Genomic DNA, 20,788 nt, shown 5'->3' on the forward strand with positions numbered 1-20,788 from the left:
AAATATTAGTTTGAAGGTGCAAAATCATATTCAAAAAATAATTGCAAAGAGATAGAACATAAGTATCTCATACCTAGAATTCAATGATCAATAACAACTTAAATTCACTCGTATATTTTATATCATGTATCTTAAAAATATAAGTCTAAATGTGTCAAAACGTCGTATTCAAAAAATAATTGTGAAGGGATAGTGCATAAATATCTTAGACCTAGAATTCAATGATTAATAGTAGCCATTAAAATCACTCAAGTATTTTAAAAATATTAGTCTAAATGTGAAAAAAATTCGGATGCAAAAAATAATTATGAAGGGATAATACATAAATATCTCAGACCTAGAATTCAATGATCAATAACAACCATTAAAATCACTCAAATATTTTATATAATATATCTTAAAAACATTAGTCTAAATGTGTAAAAATGTTGAATTCTAAAAATAATTGTGAAGGGATAGTACACGAATGTCATACACCTACAATAATCATTAAAATCATCACTTAAATTTTTTTTTACAATATATCTTAAAAAATATTAGTTTGATATTCAAAAAATAATATGAAAGGGATAGTACATAAATATCTTAGACTTAGAATTTAATGATCAATAACAACCATTAAAATCACTCAAATATTTTATATTAGGACATTGAATCTTGATTGTTGTTGGCAATTTTGTTCCAAGTTAATTGTAGCCTTAGAAATCTTTTTAAATAGTGATTTACTTTCTATTGAAGATTAAGGGTTGTTGTTCGTCCAACGGGAAAGTCACATGTTTGACTTATGGTAAGTTAAGCTCCTATAAGGTATAGAGAAGAACAATATATTTTTTTTCTTTGGAATTAAAATGTATTTTATTTTTAAAAAGGAAAAATGGAGAAAATGCTCGAGCAATCCGAAACGCTCAAGTGCTTAACACCGCTCAAGCGCCCAAGGTGTTCAAACGGTGGTTAAGCGCGCTCAAGTGCTCATGCCTATTCTATCGAGTTTTGGGAGAATATTTTTTTTAGAATTTCATGCAAATTCAATTTGGAAACTTTATGCTACCAAACCTCTTCGGTATATTTGTCTCTAAATACCTCATTATAACCCTTTTAGGGTACATACACATGAGATATTTCAACATACTAAGAGGGATTCGGTGAGGAGAAAGCCTAACGAGCCACACCATTCCCGATCTCTCATTCTAATGATTCATTCATGAATCTAAGGTTGAAGACCTGCATCCCTTCAGCGAGGTTGAAGACTATTCATTGAAGCAATTGAAGGTTGCTGCGTCGTAAACATGGATTAAGTTGTTGGTACTAAAGAGTAAGTTTTGAAGGTAAAATAGCCAGGTAAATCTATGTAACTTGATCTCATATAGTAGATTTAGATTAGCAATCCTAGACAAAATCTTTGTGGCTCATTGCATACCTTTATCATCTTGCTTATATTGCCTATCTTGGATTGAGTTGATTATCCCTAACTTCTTATAGGGAAAAATTGGGTATAACATATAAATTTTTATTATAATTTTAATTTTTTAATTACACCCATTCACCCTCCACTAGGTTACACTATTGGACTTTGGTTTTTCATTTTATATAATATATCTTAAAAACATTAGTCTAAATGTGTAAATTGAGAAGGGATAATGCAAAAATATCTCACACCTACAATTAAATGATCATTAGCAACCATTAAAACCACTCATATTTTATATAATATATCTTAGAGAGTACTAGTTTGATGACGTACAATTTGATTAGTTTTTTGAAAAAAATGAACCAAATCAATATCATTGATCTCTTTAATATTGAAAAGAAAAAAATAAATAAATTAAGTCTTTTCCAAAGTTGGTTGAAAACTTATTTTGATGTGAGGCCCAAATGCAATTAAAGATGAGATTTCTTCAACTCTACTCAAGTCTTGAGAAGACTTTTAGGAAATTTGGGATAATTTTCTATTTTTTTATTTATTTGGAATTTGAAATTAAAGCCAAAGTTATAATTTTTAAAGGTTTATATATACATACATACACACACACATATATATAATTATTCCATAATATAATGTATTTTAATTTTTAAATATTGAAACATAATATGTTTTCAATGAAATAAACTTTTATTTCAATATTTATATTTTTTTAGGCTTGACAATGCCACTAATTTAAAAAAAAAGGTATAAATCTATTCAATAAGGGAATTTTTATCATTTTTTTGGAATATTTTTATTTTTTTTGTAAGTTTTGATCCATTTTCATCTCATTGATATTTTTTTTTTATCAAAATTTAAATAATTTTTTTTTGATATATTCATAAAATGATGTATTTGATATTTTCTTCTTTGGTGTTTGATTGGAAATATATTGAAGTGTTGCACATAGGTGCTATGCCTAGAACTTTGTACATAGGGTTGTGTGCTAAGTGGATGGCTTGGGTAATCAGTGGTATGTGCAAAGCTTCATTTTGTCTCATTTCTCCATTGCATAGAGCACTTCCTTTTCTTTTGCTACCTTGTTTACTTTCTTCTATTTTGCAAAGTCTCCCTCAAACTTTCCACATAACTTCATGGCACCTTATCCACTAGAAATATGCCTAGAATTGCTCTAAATTATTTGTGTAAGCATATTTATGTGTTGACAATTCCGAGTCAAAATTCCTATTATGTTTCTCATAGCTTAATCACTTCAAATCCTCCCCTGGACTCTTACCTTTTCCATATTGTTCATGATTGAAGATTTCTAGAGGAGATAGTAAGTCATTTTGAGGTGTTGGATGATAGAAAACATTGGTCAACCATGTTTTAAACTTTGTCCTTTATTAGAAAATGTAATTGAAGTTTAAGAGTGTAAAATATTGTAATTAAATCATTCAGTTTGATTTTTGATCAATCAAACTAAAGGGTAATAGTTTCTACTGTACCAAGATTTTTCAGTATTTTCTTATTGGTCAGACTTCAATCGCATTTGTGATTTTTTTAGTTTTTTTCCAAATGATTATCGATCCTTTCATAGGTTTTAAAACCCTAAAATTTAAGTCTTCTTTTCGTATGAGTAGAAGGCCATTGTGAGAGCAAAGGGAACCCTCTTTAAGCTTCAAGTTCCTTACCAATTTTGAGGGGGTTTGGTTTGAAAATTTCTTTCAAAAGGGGTTGATTACCCTCATACTCATCATTTTGGGGTAAAACCCAAATTTCTTCTTATGTGGATTCAAGAAGAGGTTAAGATCAAGCTTGGTGTGTAATTACTATTCAAAAAATACATAATTTGGATGATAAAATACAATATATATTACATCTTTTGGACAATAATCATGTCCTTTTCACTCAGTTAGCATGTGGGTACTCTTGCAATTTTATTAGAAAATCTTTTGAGTTGTAAAATGATTTTTAATGATAAATTGAAGTGAAATTGACAAGAGGATATGGAATAGCATTTTTGTGAAAAGAGGGAAATGAGGGTGTTTGAAAAAGGAGCCATTCAAAAGAAGATGAATTGTTGGAATGAAAACTTGTCTTGATAAGAATACAAATGTGTAATTGATTATGACATGAAATTCTTGCATAAAGGAAGCTAAGTTTGTGGTTGAATTTGGCATGTTATATGAAGTTCACATAGCCATGCCAAATAAGTTCAAAAAGGGCATTTTTACGTGGGAGATGAGGTTATCTTTCATGGTCTTATGTTTTTTAATGAAATTTTCACATGGAAAAGGCCAAGTTCGCATGGAGAAGGCCAAGTTTGTATGCCCATGCCAACATGACCAGAAAGATGCATTATGCAAATTTTTGGAAGCTATTTGGCACAATTCTTATCAATTCACACACCCATGCGACATAGGAAGTTCTCATGTGAGATTTGATTGTAACTCAAATTGTAACATTTGATTTTAAAGAAAGGTTTTAGATACTCTTTAGGATGTTGCCACGTGTCCATTTGACCATGGAGGTATAAATAGGAGTTGGAGATTTTTCATTTAGGACTTTTTTATCTTTTAATCAATTCTAGTTATTTTGTAATGAAGATTTTATGATAAAATACAACTTTCTTTTATTTTCTCTAATTTTCTCACTAGCCAAACATGTATTGACAGGTCAAATCTTCAAACATGAGTAGCTAAATCTTATTTTTCTTAGAGGAAGGAGGATTTAGAAGTGAAATCTATGATGATTTAAGAAATTGGAGCTTGAATTGTCAAGGTATTTTGATCTAATTGATTGATTAATTGAATTTTGTGGATTTTTGTCTTGAAATTATCTTGAATGACTATTACAATGCAAACTAGGTAGATTCATTAAATTATTAAATGTAGATTTAATAAGATTGAATAGTTGCATTGTATGAATCATTGAAAGATGGATTTTAGATGAGTTGAATATATGAATGGAATTGATCTTTTGAATTACATTGCCTAATTTGAAGAGAAATTAAATTAGGTCTAGACTAAAAGGTAAATCAAAAAATTAGTTTAGATGAAAATTTATATTTTCTATCTCACTTAATAAAGAATAGATCTCAATCCCTATTCACTATATAAAGATTGTTTTATAGAGAATCCTAATTGAAGAAATTTTTTCTTTCATATTAATCTTCTTTAATGAATTTTCACAATTTAGATTGATTTTTTTTTCCTTGATTTGAACTGATTGTCATTTTCATATTTTATCATGATCACACTCATCTCTGTACTTCCCATTCAAGCCTTAATTATTGGGATTAATCCATCCTAGCATATGATACCTTAAACCGCTATACTATTGTAACTTTTACTAAAAACCATTTTTGATAAGGTAAAAGCTATCTTAAGTTGAATTAGGTTAAAAATTTTATTTTGATGTGATAAACGACAAAAATCCATTGATCAGTGTGGACTACAAGTATGTTCCAAAAAAGGAAAGTGGTTAGTTGAAGTTTGAAGATTCTAGGCAAGTGGTCCAGGAGAGGATTAAAGGCTTAGGTTAGGTAAATTCATACTCATTTAATTTTCTTCATACTAGATGTTTTGATTGCTTGAGACTTGTGGTTTTTTTTTATTTCTTGGGAGATTTTCCACGTTAAAGTTTTAATGTCATTGTTTCTTCATTCCTATCTCTTCTTTTGATTAGGTTTTTATTCGCTTATCAATGTTCCATTGATTTATTTTGTTGAAAGATTGAGGTTATGAGCTTAAATTTGATTATTTAAGCTTTGAAAGAGAATGAAATATTTTTGTTTTGGTTTTAATATTAATGGACATGTGAAAATATGAACTTGAGCTGATGAAATCTTTTATATATCTTAGATGGGGAATGTTGACTCATTTCCATGTGAATTGCATTGACTATTTTGTTGGGAGAGTGTTGGTGCATCCGTATTGCTTGTGTGCTTAACTTGATTGTTGGTAGGATTGGAAAAGAAAGACAAAGCAATTGAAAATTCAAAGACTAATATTTAGCATTTGTGGGTAGCATCTCAAATTGTTTTTTAAAACACCTATTCACCCTCCCTTTAGGTGTTATCCATAGGTGAGATTCATTTTCAACTTGAAATCAAATAACAAAATAAAATAAAATTCTAAGGTTTTAACAACAAACTTAACTAGTGGATGAGTTCTAATCAGCCCAAACACACTAACATGTGTTCTTGAAACCGATTAAAGTATTGATTATGACTTCTTATCACCGTCCCAAAAATTTGTTCCTAGTCCCTCATCAACCCAAAGCAAAAAATATAGATAAGAACATAAACTAAGCTATATCATAGTAACTAGCTAGCATAACTCATAGGGAAGTAGAACTCGATCAATGGATGAGTTAGCTTCAAGGTCTCTTTTGAGAGTCCCTTTTCCCACTATCAAATTAAAATGATGTTTGTTCTTTTAACTTAATGCAAAATGTAATTTATTTTTAGACTTTACATGATTTGCTTTTAACTTTTCTTTTTATTTGGTAATTATTTTTAAATTTTTTTCACTGAATAGAAAAAATCAAAATATTTAACTTTTTATTAAACATTAAAAATAACTTTTTGAAACAATCAAAACATAATAACAAGATTCACTCTATTAATACTTAACACTTAACAAAAAATAAAATAATATAAAAAACAAACAACTTAATAATTAATATTATTTTATATTTAAAGTTGAATTAAATTTAGTTCTATTTAGATTTAAGTAAAAACAACAAAAACCACCTAAGTCTTAGTTGCCCTAGAAACCCATGTTAGTTCGCAAAACAAAGTTCAAGAGAGCCTTCACATTTTCTTGATTAACTTAGCATATCTTCAAGGACTTCTATGGATATCTCTAGCGTTAATATGGATTGCTCCCTAGTTTCAATGTCGCTAAGTTATGTCCTCACTTGGGTACTTGAGTTCTTGTTATCTAAGTAGTCATTCAAATTTAGCTTATGTAATGGCTTTCTGCCTACGACTTCCAAACCATTTAGTCTTAGGGAACTAGGTGAGGAACCACTCTTGGACTACAAAGCCTCAAAGGAATGAGCATTAAATTCAGTTATCTTCTTAAAATGTTCCTTACTATCAGTTGGTATTTTTAGTTCTAGAGAGTACAGTGATAAATGCATATAGACTAAGCTACTAGAGAGAGTGTTGGAAGCATTCTCCATCATTAGACAACTATAGGATTTTTAATGTTAGAACAGTTGTAAGAGATTTAATCTGAAAGAATATACGAGAAGGTAAATATTTCTTATGACAATAAAAAGATGCTGCTTAATTACGTTTGTGGCCTAATTAGTGCCATAACTCGGAAGGGTCAGGTTGGGCTATATTCCTGCATAAGCCTAACCATAAGGGTTGGATCGGCTGCCTGAGGTTCATTCAATCCAAGCTTGCTCTGTTGGTTTCTCTATAGGGCATCTCAAGTGATGTGAGGTTGTGTAAATTGTTGGGATATGATGATCATGTGTGCACAAAACAAAAAATTAAAGGAATTTTATTTATGAAATAGGATCATCTCCTTTGGGTACCTGCCTATCATCGTCTTGGGCCAAACACAATGATTCATAAAAGTTGGAGAACTAGAAATTTTGGTTGTTAGCATCAATTGTATGGTTTAGGGAATTGGAAGCTAGCAAAGAATCTTGAATCAAGGCAGTTGCCAAACTTCATATTGAAAACCTTGGCATTGATTCATTGGTTCTTGCCCGAACCAGACCTAATGAGCCTAGAACCAGGACATTGAAGCCCATTTAGGATTGATTTTAGGCCTCCCAGAATCACTTTTACAATAATTTTTTTACAACTAACCAATCTTGTAGCAACTTTTATTGTATTAATTATTAATATAGAGTTGAAATAGATAATACATATTGCAGCAAGTTTGCATTGATCCAAATACAAAACACCCATCAATCAGCATGCGATGGATTATAAGGAATGGGAATTAAGTGCAGATCTTGTTTTCTGCGAACTGCTAGGCCGAATGCTTCTGTCATGTCTAGATCCTCTGCCTTCATTCCATTCGGGAGTTTCCAGTCAAAATGGTACAGCAAATTTGCCAGTGGCAGCTCAATACCAGGCATAGCAAACAGTATGCCTGGACATATCCTTCTTCCAGCACCAAATGGAATATATCCAAAATCAGTACCCTTGTAATCGATTGAACTATCCAGGAATCTCTCTGGGTAAAATCTCTCAGCTTCAACCCAATAATCAGAATCTCGGCCAATTGCCCATGCATTAACAATGATTCTAGTCTTCTCGGGTATCTCATATCCATTAATCTTACACATCTCCCTACATTCCCTTGGAAGTAGTAGAGGAAAAGGAGGGTGTAGCCTCAAGGTTTCGTTCACTACTGCTTTTAGGAATTTTAATTCATCAATGGCAGTTTCATCCACGTGCCCTTTTCCATCAAACACCGACCTTACTTCAGCCTGTGCCTTCTCCATCACTATTGGGGCTTTCAGCATTTCCGACATTGCCCACTCCACAGAAGTGGATGTTGACTCGCCTGCACCACCGAAAATGTCCTGAAAGAGGATTGATCAAAGTGATGAGCAAAAATCATAGGTGATGCAATATTAATTCACTACATATGAGACTTGAGCTCATAATCGTTGATTCTTGAAATTATCAACCAGACCTAACTTTTCCATTGACTGTAAGCCATTAAGGAAGCTGTATTTGTTGCGGGGAAAAAAATAAAAAACTAAATTTTGGCAAAATTGAATCAAAAGATGGGGTACTAACCAGTATGACTGCTTTGATGTTGTTGTCAGTTAAGGGAAATTGAAGATCGCCATTCTGTTGAAGTTTTAAAAGAACATCAACTAGATCTGCCTCCCCTTCTAGCTTGCCTGATTGTGTTTTCAATTTCTCTCTATGCTCATCAACGATGTTTTGGAGAATCCTATCAGTCATCCGAAATACCTTGTCAATTTTGTATCTCATTCCACTGATCAGGTCAAGCCATTTGACAGAAGGATACATATCAGCAACACAGAAACCAGAAGCCATCTCCACGAGTTCCTTCATAACTGATAAGAAAGCATCTTGGTCTTCGCTTTTTTTACCAAAGGCAGCTCTTGCTATAATGGAAAATGTCAAAGAGGAAATTTTCTCTGTAAAATTGATCTGCAATCTTGAACAAGATGTGACCATCGTAATAAGATTTGAAATCTCCTCTTCCCTAACCGATTGGAAGGATTTAACACGCTTAGCAGTTAGAAGCTCAACCACACAAATTTTACGAAGTTGTCTCCAATAGTCACCATATGGAGCAAAAGCAACGCCGCTACAATCATAAGATAAAATCCTGGTAGCAAGAAGAATGGGCCTTTGAGCAAAATTGGTATCATGGGTTTTCATAACTTGTTTGGCCATCTCTGGTGATGAAACAATCAGTGTGGAAACTTCACCTAGTTGTAGCCGCATGAGAGGCCCATACTTCTTGGCCAAGAGAGTTAGGGAGCGGTGAGGAAGTGAGCCAACAAGTTGATGCACGTTTCCAATTAGAGGCAGTTTCCATGGCCCTGGGGGCAGCTTTTGAGTTGAGATGTTGGCTTTGGATCTCTTCCCTATCTTGTACAGCATGTACAGAAAGAGAAGAAAAGCGAAGAGGAGAGAAGAGGAGGAGAACTCCATAAGTAGAGAAATTAATCAAATATTAGTGAAGATAAATGTTAGAGGTTTCTTAGAAGAGATACCTTCTAAGTTAAGCCTGTTAACAACTTTTAAAAATAAGCCACTGCTGCCGCCATTTTTGGCTTGTATTACAAAGCTTGTTTGGTCATCTCCTCAAAGGATGAACTTGTAGATCTCCGTGACCTGATTGTGTCGCACATAAAATAATAAAATAAGAAAGATGATTGATGGTGGTTGCCAATTAATAGCTACATGAATGGGTTTCTTATTTTATAGCCTATTGCTATATCTTGAAAATGATAGGATCATAAAAAAAGACATGAATACAAACGAATCTCCACTCAAAAATCTGCTAACAAAGATTGACCATTTATGAATGAGGAAAATGCGCACTCACTTCAATATATTTTTCTTTTCATATTCTTCTTTCCTTCCAGCAAATTCCTTTTCCAAACTAAAGGGCTTGGAAGTAGATTGCTGTCATAAATTGCTGAATGTTTTTCCCCTTTCCGTGGCGAAAGTCCTTGTGCAACTTGAGGACCTAAAGATATCCTTTTGTGAAGTACTAGAGGCAATTGTTGCTAATGAAAATGAAGATGAAGCAACATCTTTATTCTTATTCCCTAGACTAACCTCTCTAACACTCATTACTTTACCCCAACTCCAAAGATTTTGCTTCGGAAGGTTTACTTCAAGATGGCCACTTTTAAAAAAATTGGAAGTGTTCAATTGTGATAAAGTGAAGATACTATTTCAAGAAATAGGTTTGAAAAGTGAACTTGACAACAAAATTCAACAATGGCTCTTCTTGGTTGAAAAGGCACATATCGAGCTTTTAATTTAAATTTCTCTAGCCTTTGTTGAGTATTTAAAAATTTCACCTGTTACATGATAGTGCCAATTATCAAACTTTTATCTTAAAAAAATCCATCCACCTTTTTTGTTTCTTTATTCTTATCTTATTTAAATTTCATTTTTTTTCTTAAAATTTATATTCTCTATAAAATCTAAACAAGAGTTTCAGAAAAGAACATACCTCAATAAATAAAGTTAAAAGTAAAATGAAATAAAGTTAAAACTATAAACTAACACTCTACAAAATCATCTTAGAAAAACTATAAAATAAGCTTTTTTATTTTTTATTTTTTAAAGTTTATTTTCGTTTTATATATTTGAAGGAAGAAAGTTGCCAAATAAATTATAATTACATTATTAATTCAACCCATTAATATAATGTCTTATATTAGATAATTAAAAAATTTATAGATGGAATTTAAGATGAATCAATGCATTATATTGTAAATTAGTTTACCATAAAATGCAATTCAAAGTTGTAAAAATTAGTTTACCATAAAATGCAATTCAAACCGATGCTTCCTCTCATCGGTTTCTCCATTTTTCTTTTCATATTCTTTTTTTTCCTTTTTCATCTTTATCATTTTCCATCTGCAATATACTTTAGTTTAGAATATATTCTTATAAAAGTTATTTATTAAAAAATTATTTACTAAAAAATTATAAAATAAAATAATGAAATAGAAAATAATTTAAAGAAAACAAATTTGAAAAAAAAATATCCATATAGATTTATTAACATTATCAATATATAAAAAAAAATATTGACATAAAATTTATTTAAAAATTATCACAAAGAAAATAAAATTTTTAAAAGTGCATATTTCATAATATTATTCTAATACTAATAATAATAGATTATATAAGATTTATTTGCAATAAAATTTGTGTACCATAATCAATAATGATTTAGATAAGAGTAAGATTTATTTACAATAAAATTTATTTACCATATTAATTATTTAGATAAGAATAAAATAAAATGGTCAAATCAAATATTATGTTAAAAAAATAATAATAATAATAAATATTTCATTCATGTTATCTTAAAAGAAAAATTAGAAAAATATTTATTTAATGTAGAAGACTATGCTATCATTTGAACAATAAAATTTACTAATATTATAGGAAATTTGAAATATTGTTCATATAATTAAGTTTTTGGGGTGGTAAATTTTTAACATAATTTCGCTCCCAAGTATTGTTATTCCATTTCCAAAATTACAAGTATTGCTATCAAGATTAATCATCCCTTTCCATAAATTTGTAATTTGGATCTAAGGGGTAAAATTAAAACACCATCAAGGGTCCAATTCCTTTGTATCTTTGATCTCATTGCTTTGTACTTGTTGTTTTGTATCGTTAATCCTATGACTTTGAACCTTGATTTTATTATTTTATACCTCAATCTCATTATTTTGTACCAAGATCTCATTGTTTTGAAAGCTAATTTTATTACTTTGTACTTACATTTCATTATTTTGTACCTTAGAGCCCATTTAGTCATATTTTCTAAAACTTGTTTTTAAATAATACCTTTAAGTTAGAGAACAAAAATAATTTTTTAGTGTTTTATAAAAATAAGGGTGTTGGGCAAGTTGTTTTAAAAAAATAAAAAATAAAAAAACAAAAAACAAAAAAATTGTTTGAATAAGTTTTTTTAAAAAATAATTCTTTTGTTTTGGTTTTGTAAAAACATTACAAATTCAATTTATATAATATAAATTAAATTTAGTTCCAGTGTTATTAAAAATGAAAATATTTTTTTAATTATAAATAAATTTTTAAAAAAATGAACATTTTTTTTGGTAAAACATAAATAATAATATCATAGGTTAATTTTATTTTTATAAAAAAAAAATACTATTTTAGTATATGTTAGAAACATAAAAATATTAACATCTTCCTCATTTTTTGGGTACAAATGAATAATAAATATTTAAAGTAATAATTTTTAATAATATTTTATTTAAATTGAATAATGAATAAAGTTTAAATTTTTAAAAATGAGTCAAATTTTTCATTCCATGTATTCATTTAGAATTGAATTATGAACATAATATTATAAAATGTTTTGATTTTATATGTAATTAGCTAGATTGGTTTTTTGAATTCAAAATTATTTTTAAAAATTAAAAAATTCATGAAATAATTTAAAATTATTAATTATGTTTTATTTAGTTTATAATTTATATACATAAATTCAAAAAATATATTTGTGTGTATTGGAGAAATGGTAAAGTCATGACTCAAAACTTTTAATGATTAAATAATTATGTGCAAAATAATAATAATAATAATAGAACTGTTATGAACCAATTTTTATCTATAAATTTATGGTATTAATGAGTTTATTATTTGAGTTTCAAATTATTTTTAAAAATTACTAAACTTGTTATAAACTCAACACATTAAGTTTTGTTTTTTTTGAAACTCTTTGCCTAGTTAAAAAAATTGGAAAATAATGATTTATGTTGAAGAGAAACAATAGAGTCATTTTAGACTAATTTTTGTCCATAATTTTTTGTATTGATTGGATTATTATTTGAGTTTTAAGTTATTTTTACAAATTACTAGACTTGTTAATGAATCTAACACATTAAGTCTTGTTTAATTGAAGTTTATTTGTCTAATAAAAAATTATGTATATATATATATATAAAGAATAAACTAACCCAAACATTTAAAATAAATTTTAGTTTATGACTTATTAATGTTATTGAATTCCATGACTTTGTAGTGTTAATTAAATAGCTTTTTGAGTTTCAAATTATTTTGGAAATTACTAAATTTTATGTATCAAGTACAACTTGACTTGAAATTTATCTGCTTAATGAAAAATTTTAGAGAAATTTTAAAAAGTATGTGTATTTTAAAGGAATATCTATTTTAAGATTTTTAGTATCTATATTAATCATGGAGAGAGAAATAGAATGATATCATGTTGAATTTACTTTATATATATATATATATATTTAATTTTCTATGTTTTCCTTTTATTTTTAAAAACTAGTGAAAACAACTTTTACTTGTTCTCTAAAAACTATTTTCTATTTCACTTTGTTTTTAAAAACTATTTCCCAAGAACAATATCCAAACAATGTTAAGAATTTTTAAAAATAATTTTCTATTTTTAACAATAGAAAACTATTTTTAAATCACACAGCCAAATAAACTCTTAGTTTTTACATGTTTGTATTTTGGTCTCATTGTTTAATGAAATGAGTGAGATAATTTCATAAATACTCCTATGAGTGGATGTCATGCCCCAAAACCCCAGGGTATAACGGTCATTTCACATCTCAAGCCCAAAGGCTCAAAGTGAAAATGACACAAACATTCATCTTGTAAGTGGAAATTACCAAATTCTTGTTCAGAGTAATAGAACAAAAATTCTAAAATCTTCTAATCTAAACTTTTAAACCAACATATCAATAACAGTATTATTGTCCAAATAACTTCAAACTCAAATCATTCATACGGGAATTGAATTTTAACATCTAAACAATGTCCAAAATAAAGTTTGAACAAAATCTTAATAAAGAAATTCCCCAACCTATCCATCACTCCTCGCCTAAACTGAGAGTACCTAAAAAATTATCAACAAAGGGGAATGAGCTCAAAGTCCAACAAGGAATATTAAAACAGTTTCATGGATTAAATAGTTTCAATCATTCTTACAAATAGGAGATCTAGTTTAAAATAATTTTCACAAAAACGTTTGAGTTCAAATATGCTAATAAATTTTAAACTGTTTAACCAAAGATTTTCATACATATCAAAACCATTTCACATCAAATCCAAATGAAACACATTTCAAATATTTTCACTTTGGTTATCATATAACAAATGGTGTCCAATTAAATGAGACTTTACAAATGAATAACTAGTTTCAAATTTGTTCAATTTAAGGTGAACAAAACCAAAGATTAACAATTATAACCTATTGACTAGAGCCATAAGGTGAACTATTATAACCCGTTGATTAGGTCTATAGAATATCAACTATTAACCTGTTGATTAGGGCAAGAAATGTCAACAATTATGACCTGTTGATTAAGGCCATAGAAATCAAAGACAAACATTTCATTTCATTAATTCAAACTTACAAAACAAAATATCATATCTTCACTATTTTCATTTTCATTTTTCATAAACAAAGAAAATGCTCAAACATATTTTTCATGCAAAATGTATATTTGATCCATGCACATAAATAATATTTTTATACATTTCAAAATACAATATAAAAAGAAAATTATTTCCTTTTACAAAACTGCATTAATTTCCCTTACCTCAAAGCACTCAAAAACCTTGAAGAATTTACTCCTCACCTAACATAATATCATACAAAATTATCTAAAAGTATAAATTTGACAATCCTAAAAATATTTTATTTAGTATTAGGGATCCTAATTATTTTCCCATGTTAATATTATTACCACCCAATATTATTTTCAACTTCTTAAACAATAATAATATAATTTAATGAATTTCTAAATTTTTATAAACCCATATTTCTTCCAAATCTTATTCTAACCATTTATTTCTTTGTATACTTAAACTAAATTAAAACTTTTATTAAAAAAAAAATTATTATTATTATTATTATTACTATATTTTTCAATACCTAGTAACACCCAAACAACCCTACTGCACATCACTCACAACCATCCAAATCACACAATTCTTACTACTATTATTAATATTTTCCAAAACCTTCCTTCTTTCAGTGCACATGCATCCCTTTTGTTTTTGTTTTTGTTTTTGTTTTTTTTTCATCACACTTCTAGAAAATCACGTAATCCTTTTTTTTTCCTACAACCAAAATATATATATTTTCTTCCATATCCAAAACTATAATTTATTTTCTTCTATATTTTTTTTTATTAATTCAAATATTTGAAACTTTCTGATATTTATTAATAACTCTATTCATAGTCATAAATTTTTAATCTTTTTTATCTACAAATTAATTTAAGAAACCCTAATCTAGATTGAAATCTTCCAAAAAAAAAAACATCTAAAGTGTTCAAAACTAATTAATGAATATAAAATACTAATTTAAGGATTAAAATTTTACTTGAAAATTTGATCTTCAACCCTAAATCTTCAATTCTTCAGCCCTCTACTCTTTGATATTTCTAATATTCGTGTAAAAGGGTTTTCTGACTAGAGAAGATAAGAAAGATCTAATTTATACATAGGGATTTTAAATACAAAAAGGCCATTTTACCTTTATTAAATTAATTTAATTAGTTATTTAATTTTTTATTTTAAAACTTATGATTTTACCCCCTAAATTGGGTTTGGGGCACTATAGTCGAATTCTTTCATATTAGAGTAACTTAAGTGGATGAAAAATTAGTTATAAGAATTAGTTTATATAACACTTTAATATAAATGGGGTAGATTTAATTTTTGTAGAAAATTGATCATGAGAGGCTTTCATTATTTAAAGAGCGATATAATTAAAAATATTTTATAATATTTATTATATTATTTCATGATTTACAAAATGAGAAAACATATATTTCATGTACATGATCTTATATATTATCCAACTATGTAGATATTGTCTGCTTTAGGCCCAAAAGGGCCCTCACGACTTTAAAACACGTCTATAGGATTAAGAGGAGTTTATACTTATATACTAGCAGGAACTTTCCTCTCTATCCGATGTGGGATGTCACACTAACCGTTGTAATATTATACTATATGACAAAATTCAAATATTATATAAGTGGAGTTTTAATATAATTCCACTTCCAAATGTTGTTATTCCACTGCCAAATGTAGTAATTTTACTTCTAAATATAGAAATTTCTCTCTTTAATATAGAATATGGATATTACTTGGACAAAATCACAATATTTCTTATATCATCATTATTTTATTACTATGCTTTGGTTTAAGTTGAGAAAGATTGAATTCTATCTTGAAAGTGAAAATACTTTAACAAGTTTGAGTGCTATCAATGATATATACCATTAACTCATTTATGCGATACAATAATATCATACTTCACTAATTAAACATATAATTAACATTTTTTTAGATTGTAATAATATATTAATTAATTAAAAGATAAAACATTATTTAACTACACTCAATGATCAAAATATCATCATTTGCAAAAATATTAGAAAATATTGAAAATGAGTTTAAAATTTTAGATAAAAATATTGGTAGGATAGAGATGGATAAAAACTTATAAAAATATTATAAAAAACTTTTAAATGATAGGATAATAGGTACATATATTGAAGTTTTTGGGTTGAAAAAACAATATATGTATGATATAGCTTGTGATATTAAAAAATAATATAACACGTGTTTACAAGAAATGTGAATTGTAAAAGTGTTAATATAATTAATATTAACATTAAAAAAATTTTAATAACTTTAAACTAATTAAAATTATTCAAACTTTTGTTAGTCAATCTATATTTACTTAATTTCCTAATAAAATTATCTTAAATGCTTTTAATATATTTATGCTTATTTCTTTCTTTTTTTATAAAAAAAAAAAAAATCCTAGAAAATTATAAATTTTTTTGAACCATTTATCATTATATTTTGGATAAAAATTGAATTATTCAAAATTTTTAATTAAGATTTCATAAAAACTATTTTATTTGAAAGTTTATTTTGAAAGTTCCATTAAAAAGGTTGTTTAAAATTTCTTTTTTGATAGTTTATTTAAATTATTCCTTTGTTTAATATTTATATATATACCCTCAATATCCATGTCTCAATCATCTTATTTCTTATCTTTGAGCCTGCTTGTTCTTATGATTCACTGAAACCCTAACTTTTAACCCTAAAATTCTAATCGGTTTCCATTCTTTAACCATAACCAAACCCCTGTTGATCCTCCTCCAAAGTGAAAAGAATTTTTTTAAAAAAAATATATAAGAAGAAAGGGGGAAAATGATTTGGCATAAAGAAAACATGAATTTAGGGATTAAGAAGGGATTAACATTTCTACAAAGGTTAGGATTCTTTGAAAAATAGGTTTAAGGAGAGACATTTAAACGAATTGGTACGGAAGGAAGAATCATGAGGTGAACAATGAACCTCGGAAAAGGGAATGCAATTATACAAATCTCAGAGGAATAGAACATGAGCTTTCATTACAATATTTAATTTTTTATTTTATCATATAATTACCATAAATGCAACCAAGGTTACAACTCATTCCAAGTATATTATGAAAATTTTGAATCACACCCAAAAGTACGAAAAATAAATAACATTATATATTTATTATGGGATCATTCAAAATATATATCATTTTTATTTTATTTTAAACTCAATATTGCCATTTCCATAATAAAATTTAGTAACGAAATTAAAGTTTCTACTGTAGCACCCCACATGGTCCATGGGAAGTCATGTAAGACTTTTACAACACACTATTAAAGTATTTTCTTAAAAATGTATACCCAATAAAAAAGTAAAATCAGGTTGGCTGGTGGACTGTGTGCGCGTTACTATAACCCTAAATCTGACAGTATTCGATGGAGAGTGTGTGCGATACTGTAACCCTAAATCTGACAATATTCGATGGAGAGTGGGGCCGTGACATTCACATTCAACAACCTAGAGTATTTTTCAACAAGTGATTAAAAAATAATTATTTGATTGGTAGATTTTCTACTTGGATGGATGTTACTTAATTTTCAAACTTTAGAATATACAAATTCATAGAAGAATTAATGCATGTTTAGAAAAAAAAAATTGGGTAAGTAGGATATGAAATCAAGGTGGGACCAATTTAAACAGTAATTTAGGAAAGCTTAATTTGGAGGATCCAATCAATCAAAAAGTAATCATCCTTTTAGGTAACCCACTTGCCACCTTCTCCCACAAGCACTTGGCCCGGAGTAGTTAAATTGTCGAATCAAGAGTCCCTTGAATAAAATAAAATAAAATAAAATAAAAGATAAAAGGTTAGTGATGATGGAAGAGATAATGGAAATGACATTAAAGAGAAAGTGATTGATAATAATGTAAAAAATAAAGAGGAAAAAAAAGTAACAACATTAAAAAAGAAATACAAAGATTTGCATGATAAGACATAAGCATACTACAAGAAAATAAGAAGTTACAGAAAAAATGAAAAAAGAGATTTGAAGGAAGAAGAGATTTTTAAGATTAGAGATCCCTTTATCTAGGTGTGTAATACAGTGAAGGACACCAAGGATCTAGGATATGATCTAGGCGCACTATGAGGAATTTCATAAAAATAATGTGATCCCACCCTCCCGAGAGTGCTGGAGTTGGAGGAGAAGACAAGGATAAAAATGCCAAAATTGAATCCAAGTTATTATTTTTATGTTAATCCAATTTAAGATAACAATTAAAGAGATGGAGTAAATTAGACGATGATTACTTTGTACAAGTTTTATAATTGAATGCTAGTGAAAATCATAAGCAATAATAAACAAAAATTTAAATAATGAAATGCAAAGAGAGAAAGGAAGAGAGGATCCAAATGGGATAAAACCATATATGAAAAATGAGACATAAAATAATAAAATAATATTTCATTAATATATTTATATTATGATTTTAGTTGTCAAAAAACATGACATGACCTAAAAAAAATAAAATTTCATTAATTTATGTTATGATTTTAGTTGTGTGGGACCCCCTCTGCAAGGTTGTCCTAAAGTCCTCTACTCTCTCACGGTCCTTTGGGTGGGCAAGCCGTCTGGGAGATTGTCTTCAGTCGTATGGCCCAACGGCCCTAAGGCCGAGTGATTAATTCGTCCCAAAGTAGGTCAGACGGATAAATCTTACATGGATGCAGTATGACTGAGGCCCAACTATCCATCATGCATTTACTCACCCATTAATGCGTAGATTGCACTCCAGGCACACTCCATATTAACTATAGTCATTATTGGAAAACATTCCATCCTTAGTAGCTCATCATGGCAAGACAACTGTTATGCATTGGCAGTTAAGGTGCTATTAAGACACTTGAAAATACGTTACACTACAAAAAGAATAAATAACTATGTAGATTCTAAAAATGGTAAGGACTTTTGTTCTGAAAAATTCCCTTACTTAATCCATTTACTGACTTTAGCATCGGAAGGGCATGCCTGTACAAACCATCTAGACAACCTTTTGTGCAGGGACTATAGTCGTATGCATCTTGAGAGACTTAAATGGAATTGTTGGTCATTTCTTTAATCCACCTCTTAGTAGCTAGAAGAAACCACTCACTCAGATTGTGTAACAACATTGGCGTCATCTGTGGGAACAACAAAAAAAGCATACTAGCATGATGGCCAATACATCTAATGCTTCCTAGTCAACTACTATGGTTGACTAATTCCAAGCTTGGCAAGTTAGAATGGAAAGAAAGCAAGAAGAAAATAAGTGTCGTATGTAGTCATTGATCCAGCATGCTGAGCAATTGAGATAGGAAAATCAGGAGTTGGGAGCTCAAATGGCTGAGGAGTGTCGCTCGCAAAGCCATTGCACCCTTCCTCAGTAGACCAACCTTAACTGGAGTTGTAGCTAGACGACACTCTCATCTCGACGACATGTAGAGTCGTCTCACCATAAGCATGAGGAAGACTTTTCCTCTAGTCACTCTCTTACTTGGCCCGAATAGGCTTATGCCTCAACTAGTCGGTCCTACCTTGAAGAGACCGCTAGTTCCAACAAAGGAAAGTGAAAAATAAGACAGTGACGAGTCTTTCGCCTGTTTGAAGCCATGAAGGCCCTTCTAGGACCCCAAGACTAACGAGCCCAAGCACTTTCGAACATATCTGACGCCTTGAAGGCCTAGTTGGGCCAACAGAAACATGAGGCATCACCGAACTTCCAGCCTCTACAAGTGGAGCTACCAGTAGTGCCCGAGCCCATAGGAAAGGCATCCTTAGGCTCCATTAACTGACGACTAGATGATATGCTCTCCATGCCGTTCAACCCTCATATCATAAGCTACGAGCCTCCCAGAGGGTTCATGGTGCCCAAGTTCACTATGTACGATGGTATGAGTGACCCATTTGATCATCTACTGCACTATCGATAGTTGATGACATTGGACATTGAGAATGATGCACTACTCTGCAAGGTATTTTTTGCCAGCCTCCATGGTTCGGCCTTGTCATGGTTTCATCGCCTTCCTCAAAACTCCATCAATTCATTTCATAATGTTTTTGAGGCATTTGTCGGCCATTACTTATATTTTACGCATCAAAAGCATAATATAAACACCTTATAGAAAATTAAGATGGAAGAAAATGAATCGTTGAGGGATTTTAAGAAGCGGTTTGGCCAGGCGGTACTTTAGGTTGAGTCCTTAGCATGGATGACATTCTCCAGATCTTCAAATGGAGCATAAGGCCAAGTACTCTATTTTTTGTGTCCCTTGCCAAAAAGTCGCTCCCCTCAATGGACGATTTGTTCAAGTAGGTGGATAAGTATGTCATGCTCGAAGATGATGTTCGAATAGCTTCTTTGCAGGTTTTGATCATGAACCGGCCGACAAAAAATAATAAGGCTAGAAGCTCAAAGCCCTAAAACAATCAGTCCAGATAAGGGGGACGAAAGCAGGACAGATGACAACAGTAGCCTCTCAGGCTCACTTCATTGATCATCTATTATGAGCAGTTCCTCCCACTGATTCAAGAGTTGCCAAAGTTCAGATGGCTAGAGTCGATTAAGACTGATTCGGGCAGGTGAGACCGGAAGCAATGATGCTCCTACCATAAGGAACATGGACATACCACAAAGCAGTGCAAGAATTTGCATTACCTAGTAAAAGAACTCATTAAGGCCAAACACCTAAAATAATACATCTATGCCCTCGACGAACTAGAGAAAGTAGA

General features: G+C 29.6%; 1 protein-coding gene across 1 annotated transcript; it reads right to left on the reverse strand.

Moving 5' to 3' along the window:
* Window positions 1-7,243: 7,243 nt before the first annotated feature.
* Window positions 7,244-9,126, reverse strand: LOC117923306 (cytochrome P450 71D10-like). The gene is made up of 2 exons (XM_034841540.1): window positions 8,184-9,126; window positions 7,244-7,963 (listed from the first exon to the last, which is right to left on the reverse strand). Exons 1-2 carry the CDS (start codon window positions 9,075-9,077, stop codon window positions 7,340-7,342), a joined length of 1,518 nt encoding a protein of 505 aa, XP_034697431.1. The 5' UTR covers window positions 9,078-9,126; the 3' UTR covers window positions 7,244-7,339.
* Window positions 9,127-20,788: the final 11,662 nt, after the last annotated feature.

This window comes from Vitis riparia, chromosome 10, assembly GCF_004353265.1.
Source record: "Vitis riparia cultivar Riparia Gloire de Montpellier isolate 1030 chromosome 10, EGFV_Vit.rip_1.0, whole genome shotgun sequence".
In the NCBI taxonomy this organism is placed as follows: Eukaryota; Viridiplantae; Streptophyta; class Magnoliopsida; order Vitales; family Vitaceae; genus Vitis; species Vitis riparia.

Bases quoted from the DNA above. Each gene is read 5' to 3' on its own strand.
- LOC117923306 (XM_034841540.1), bottom strand. From the start codon at position 9,077: ATGGAGTTCTCCTCCTCTTCTCTCCTCTTCGCTTTTCTTCTCTTTCTG. The intron at 7,964-8,183 runs GTTAGTACCCCA...ATCCTCTTTCAG, and splicing joins ACATCAAAGCAGTCATACTG to GACATTTTCGGTGGTGCAGG.